The sequence below is a fragment of the Myzus persicae genome, unplaced genomic scaffold (assembly GCF_001856785.1).
Source record: "Myzus persicae strain clone G006 unplaced genomic scaffold, MPER_G0061.0, whole genome shotgun sequence".
In the NCBI taxonomy this organism is placed as follows: Eukaryota; Metazoa; Arthropoda; class Insecta; order Hemiptera; family Aphididae; genus Myzus; species Myzus persicae.
This window is the reverse complement of record NW_019101580.1, coordinates 353198-360149: the sequence shown is the minus strand read 5'-3', so window position 1 is coordinate 360149 and position 6952 is coordinate 353198. Positions and strand designations below refer to the sequence as shown.

The 6952-nt window shown below is 40.5% G+C and overlaps 1 protein-coding gene across 1 annotated transcript; it reads right to left on the bottom strand.

The window, feature by feature from the left end:
• Positions 1 to 1775: 1775 nt before the first annotated feature.
• Positions 1776 to 6686, bottom strand: LOC111029766 (probable ribonuclease ZC3H12C). The gene is given in 6 exon segments (XM_022308921.1): positions 1776 to 2910; positions 2999 to 3233; positions 3984 to 4126; positions 4211 to 4365; positions 5450 to 5758; positions 6490 to 6686. Coding segments are annotated over 6 exon segments (1695 nt in total). The 5' UTR covers positions 6514 to 6686; the 3' UTR covers positions 1776 to 2081.
• Between the last annotated feature and the right edge of the window lie 266 nt (positions 6687 to 6952).

Sequence of the window (6952 nt, the reverse complement as noted above, 5' to 3'; positions counted from 1 at the left end):
TTATCTTTTTGTCATTGTAAATGAACAATATTACTGCAATAAAAACCTAATTGCATTATTTTTCAGACACGTTGATTGTTAGATTGTTATGGAATTAGAGGAGTGCCTTGCTAGTCAACACAATATTTGTTGTCTATTTTTCATACACTTGTTATTGCTAACGTGAGTGCAAAACCACTGCATTTCTCATTTTGTAATCTTAACTTCTCAAAATACTGAAACTAGTAAGCGTAACATGATAACCTATTACAAAATGTACTAGACGTATTTTGATCTAGTGCCCTATGTAGGTTTTGTTTTATATTTTAATTTGAAAGTTCATAAATTATTACTATAATGGTTTCTTTAATATGTTTGTTATTGAAAAACTGTGGGACCTAGGCAATGTTGTATATTATTATAGTTACCTACTTTGAACTGTAGTATGTAGTATGGTTACCCGATGATCAATGGAAACGGTGATTAGTTTTACTGAATAACATTCATGTGTGACATCCACAGGAACTGCTCATTTTACACTATAATCATATATTATAGCACTATGGAATATTTTTCTTTCAATTTTAAGTCATGAGGTATATCTATCCTCAGATCTTCCTCCATAAATACACCACTGGTTTTACTTTAATGATTGTCTAAATGAGACAACAAATGTAATGCTGACTTTATCTTAATGTATGGAATTGTTACTCAACATAGAAATATGATTATTTAGTTGAACAAACCCGATTGGTCGAAGATTGCCATAACTGCATTACATCCATCAGTCTGAATATTTATTAACATAATAAAAAAAACTAAAAGTTTAAATCTTTGAAAATTTAAAAAATACTATTAATATTATAAACAATTTATTGAATAGCTAGTTTAATTATTCACCTCAAAGTTTCTAAATAATTGAATAGTATTAATATTTATTATTCTTTTAATCAAATTAATGTGTTAAATTTTTTGCTGATAGTTATTTTTGTAAACAATTTTTTGTACAGAATTAAGATTCAATATATTATTGAGTGCTTTATATTATTTTTATTATTACTTTATAACTAATTAGTTAACTTTAGTTTATAATTTATATATTTTATCTATTTCAATAATTTTCTTTAGTACTTAAATTTTGTCCAAATCTGTTTGATTTATTGTTAGTTTATTGGTTATAAGGATTTATATTTAATTCCAATTTTTTGAGTTTGAATTATAAAATAAGTATAAATAATGAAAAAAAAACCTAACAATTAACATTTAATGAGTGTTTTTTATATTTATAATTTTCTTTTTTAATTTAAAGTTTAATTTAATATAAATAATACAAACTGAATAACAATAATAATAATACAAACTAATATTGATATTAGCAGTATTTTGGCAAATTTTGTTTGCTATAAACAATTTACCTATAGATGTTTTGCTATACATTGAATTTTTTAAGAAAACACATTTAATTTTGTTTCAGTATTTAGTAAATTAATATTTTGTGGCAAGACTCTTGCCTCACAAATTACCTATGCTTTCTTCATGTTAAGAATATACTTGATGTCAACAAGTTTTTATCAGATAATATCTGTGCATCTACTACTAAACCCCTTCCTCGTCCATCAGAGTATGAGATACAAGCATTTTACTTTAGGGTCATGAGGAAAATCCTTAGAATGAAAGTCCAAACTATTAAAATTATGGTAGCCGGTTGGTTATCATTACAAGAAATCGTCAGTACATTTTTCCTAATATTAGAGAAATTACAGTGTAAATCGTATTCAATTTATAAAACAAAAAAATGATAAAAAATTAAAATCTTATTGTTTATTAATACCGCGATTTGTCGTACGTTTGACACAGGTTAACAAAAACATAGAAAAATATCGACTTAAAATAAGCATATACAAAATTAACTTAATAGTCTACACAAATATTATACATGATTTAAGAATAAATCAACACAAATAATCAGATACATTGTATCGAGTGTCGCCGTCTTGTCGATAAGCTAATATTAATATTATATTGTCAGACAAAATCACTTGTGAACGGTCACGTGCACACAGCACAAGGTGGACGCGCCCAGAGCGGAGCACACACACACATCACGTCTTCGAGAACATGTTCAATATGGCCGCACAGATCTTCTGGGGGTTGGTCTCGTTCGGGTAGTACTGCATGGCCGCCGACACCTGTTCCTCGGGGAATATCGACGACAGGTGGTAGTACAGCTTTTGCCTGGCCTCGTGGTAACCGGGAAATATCTGCGGGTCCGAACAGCTGGCGGCCACCAGCGTGCGCGGCGGCAAGGTCATCGACGGCTGCGGCCGCGGCATGGGCACGGGCGGCGCGGACGCTATCCTCGTCACGTTGCAGTGCTGGCTCTGCCGCAGATGGACCAGCCGCGGGTCGTAGGTCGGGTTGAGCGTGAGCTGCCGCTGCAGCTTGTGGTGCAAGTTGCTGCAGTCCTCGGGCTCGGACGACTCGGCGGACTTACCCCTGTAGTTGTTGGAGCTCGGAGACGGCGGTGTCGTCGTCCACGCCCCGCCACCCACCCAGTGCGGATGGTTGGAGTGATTGTGGTGGGTGGTCGTCGGCGGCACGTTGGACATGGTACGGGCCAGTGGCTTCTTCTGCTGCAGATTGTTGCAGCCGGACTGCTGCAGCGGCAGGCTAACCGACTTGCCCTTGATCTGCCGACCTGCCGAGCCCTGCCGCTGAGCGTGTTCCATCAGTCGCTCGGTGACGGACTTGACGGGCTGCAGACCGCGCTCGGGGTGACTGAACTTGCACTTGTTGCCGTAGGTGCACTTTTTGCCGTACGGACACGTCTCCGTACTGACGGCGGTCAGACCGACGCCCGGCGCTTTGCTCCGGAGGAAAACGTCGAGGGTAGGACCCGAACGGCCCAGTGGATCGTCCGGTGGCATGAACCTGTGCGACAGCGAACGATGGCCGTTAGTTTGTCGTGTTTGTCAAAAACACTTTGATCGTCGTCGTTGTTATTATTTATAGTGCATACCTGTCGTTGACGAAAGAGTACATGAGGATGTTGTTTTGCACGACCGAACGAAACGCCGGACTCTCGTTGGCCAGATCCCGGTAGTTGTCGTTCGACACGACGACGCCGTCCAGTTCTGAGGCCAAACGCAGAATGTACCGATCGTCTTAGCACACCATGCGCTTGCCGCCGATTTCTCTGGAAGGAGTGAAAACCAGCATCCTGGCGCGCTCCAATTCCGTCAGGATATCTTGGTCTATATGGACAACAACAAAAAACGTTAAATTGTATTATACTGCTACGGTGTGTGCATCAATTATAATCAACTAATCAACTATTATATTGGACGATAAGCAGCGCGCGGGCTCCGAGTAGACCCATTACGAAAAATGAATAGTTTCTTTATTTTTCAACGGAACCGTATCCTTCAAAAATTTTAAACGACATAAAACAAGGCTCCTACTTTTTAAATCAAAATGTCACAAGGTTATATATATAATATTATGGAAGTATTATAATAGGTTTTATTATTTTTTAATTAATCATTGACGAATGACCATATAACGACCAAGTCGAATGTCACGCTACTTATGTGACTATGTTTCTATAGGTGACATGTGACATATTATTAAACTTCGGGAATGATAATGGAGAAATTAATGACATACTATACGCGCTAGCTTATTAGCTATCGACGAATATTTTATCGATTGGTAAATTCGTACATTATTTAGCAACTAATTTGATGGCGCTGTAATAGTCTGATGCGCACCAAAGATCAAAAGACATATTCGCTATATTTTACTACTACAACTAATACCTATGCCCACCCTAACCTACACAGCATCAAATAACCCCGTGCTATCTATTTTTGTACTTTAAGTATTTAACCGCGCACAACTTTCCTAAACATCCCTGAACATCAATGAACCAACAATTTACAACGGAGTATTCTGATAGTATATGATTGGTTATAGGAGAGCTTCAACTGCAATTCTCCACTTACCAATGATCCTCCTGTTGTCCGGCCTCGAAGCTTCTTTCCGCCACTTCGGCACAAATACTGTAATGTCCGTGTGACCCCTCATCCGGAACCAATCGACGCAGATTTTGATGCCTCGACAAGAGAACGTCTCTTTGTTTCCGTGGCTGGAGAACAGATAAGACCGAAATGTTAGTTATATTATTCCAGGAACGACTTCGGTCGACAGGAATTATTGTGACCTAACATACCTCATGGCGACGTTGCTACCGTCGATAACGACGTGCCGAAGTTTGGGCACTTGGGGACTAAGCAGCGGGTCGTTGGTGTTATTCGACTGCGCTTCTTCGCCGTCTGACTCGCAGTGCAATCTGTGACCACATTGCGCGCCAAGCTTGATCAGTTCCTGCAGTACAACAACAACGTTAAAGTATTAAATAAACGAAAAACTATACAGCCGACATCCATAATATTGTGAGGACACTTAACTGCAGCAGTGTCTCTATAGTCTCGTGTTCACACATCAAGTCTGATATTACATATTAAATACGGTGAAAACTAGACCACTCTTAACTTTTTTTAAAAGTGACGACCCTTATACTAAAATGTGTTCATTTTTTCGTGATACCTACTAATATTTTTCTCCTATACCAAGGATGGCAAATCTATGGCACGCGAAAAAATTTTGATGGCACGTGAAAAATTAAAATATTTATATTATAATATTATTTTTAATTTTAATAATGAATAATATCACAAAGTATGTATTAATATTTACTGATACAATTGAATAATAGTAATTGAACGATAAATAGCTGTTTTCTCATAATATGCACCTCTTTTCTTACATTAATGGCACGCTCGAAAAAAAGGTGATTTTTGGCGGGCAGTGTCAAAATAATTTACCACCCCTGTCCTATACAATGCACATAAGGTTATTTTTTGTGTTTGTAATCTTAAATTATCTGCTGGTGACTTGGCCAAGGGGGGTTTTACAAGAAATTGACTCGATATAGAAACTATTGAAATACCACCAAACCAAAATTCTTTTTTTCTCAACACCCATAAATATTTTTTTTGTGTACAAAGCGCATACGGTTATTTTATGTGTTTGTGACCCTAAAGATCGGTTGGTGACCGCACCAGGGGGGGTTGAGAGAACTGCTATACTATAGAAACTAAAATACCACCAAATCAAAAATTCTTCTTTTTTCTGCAATACCCACAAATATTTTTCTTGTGTATACGATGCACATAAGTTATTTTATGTGTTCGTGACCCTAAATGATCTGCTGGTAACCGCGCCAAGGGGGGTTGAGACTGTTGAGAGAATTGCTACACTATAGGAACTAAAATACCAATATCGCATGTACGTGCAGAGAGGAGACAATAGAGACGACCGACTCACCGTCACGCTCGCATTATAACATTATAGATGATAATATGAGTTTACAACGGAGATAATAGTTAAATATAATCGTAAAGCTTACGGCTAACAGTTGGTCCTGCGTGGGTTCGGGGCCCAACTTGCCGATCGCCGTCTGCACCAGACGTTCGGTGTATCCGAGCTTGAGCGCAAAGTCCACTCTCGACTTGTACGCGGCAGCACTCACGTAATCCGCGTACTCCGCACCGAGTGTGTCCGACGTGGTACGGCTGACGTCGTCGTGATGACCGCCAAAGTGCGGGCCGCTGCTGGCGTCGTCGTCGCCTCCAAAGTCCGAGTCATAGCTCGAATCGTCGTTGCTGCACTCGTCCAGTGTCTGCAGCTGCAGTTCGTCCAACGAGTCCACATAACACTGTCCAAACGAAAACGATCCGGTAAGTATACAACAGTTCACTGATATTATAGGAAATATTTTATTAAAAAGCTATTCCTATGTTATATTACTGTTATGTATTTGATTAAAAACACGATCTGTGCCGAACACAATACTACGAAATGTATATTGCAGAACTAAAGGACATAAGTAGCGCGACAATACATCGGAATGTGGATAGGTAAAGATTTTGAGCGGAGGAACTGCCATTGCTGTTGATGTGAATCAACTGGCGAAATAGTTAAATCACAAAAGAGTAACTACCCCTGTATAGGTACAATAATACTTAAGCGTTCGGTCTGGACGAAATTATAATATAATCTGCGGGGCGTATAGTTAGACATTATCTTTTAGACACACGTGAGAAAGCCTATAGACAAAAAACTATTAGATTTAGCTACATAATTTATCAAAACAAAAACTATGGTTTGTATATTGCTAACTGCCAAGTATTTAACGAATGTCGATAATGTGCCGATGTTTATTAATGAACCTTCACCGGATTATTATTTAACATTTCCCGCGATAAAAGCACACGTGTGTCGAGAAAAAAGCTAAAATTCTGCGCACGAGATGGAACAAATAAGAGGCGATAAACGGCCGCACAGGTGGTCGCGGCCGGCGCATCCGGTTCGCGTCGAGATAAACAAAAAAAGACACGGAAGACGGAGCGCGAAGACGAAGTCCTGCACAGGGTTGGAAAGACTTACCCGAAGTACGCCGGTAAAAGTCATGGTTGCGAGTAGGAAAAATCGGCGTTGTGACGTGCGACGGACTGTTGTTATGTTATGTGACGGTGCGCGACGCGAAAGACTACTGCGCTGCGCGACGGCCGATCGTGTACTGATGCGGCGGCGGCGCGCGGTGGCGGATCCGGATGAGCTCCGTGTCGTGGGGACTGCCGCCGCGCGGCGGATCCGGGAGAAACAACACGACACTGACCCGAATCGTCGTCGTCGTCGCCGTCGTCGCTGCCGCCGCCGCGCGCTAGCTCGCTTCCGGGAGTGAAGGTCTGTTGCGGCCGCCCACCGTCACGGGCGGTTACGAGCGTGCGGCGGAGGGCGCACTTACACTCACACACGCGAGCGCGGGCGCGGAATATTATTACAAATATACGCGAGCGTGCGCGTGCGGGCGCGCGCGTGTCGGCGGCGTGCGATGTGCAACAGGTAG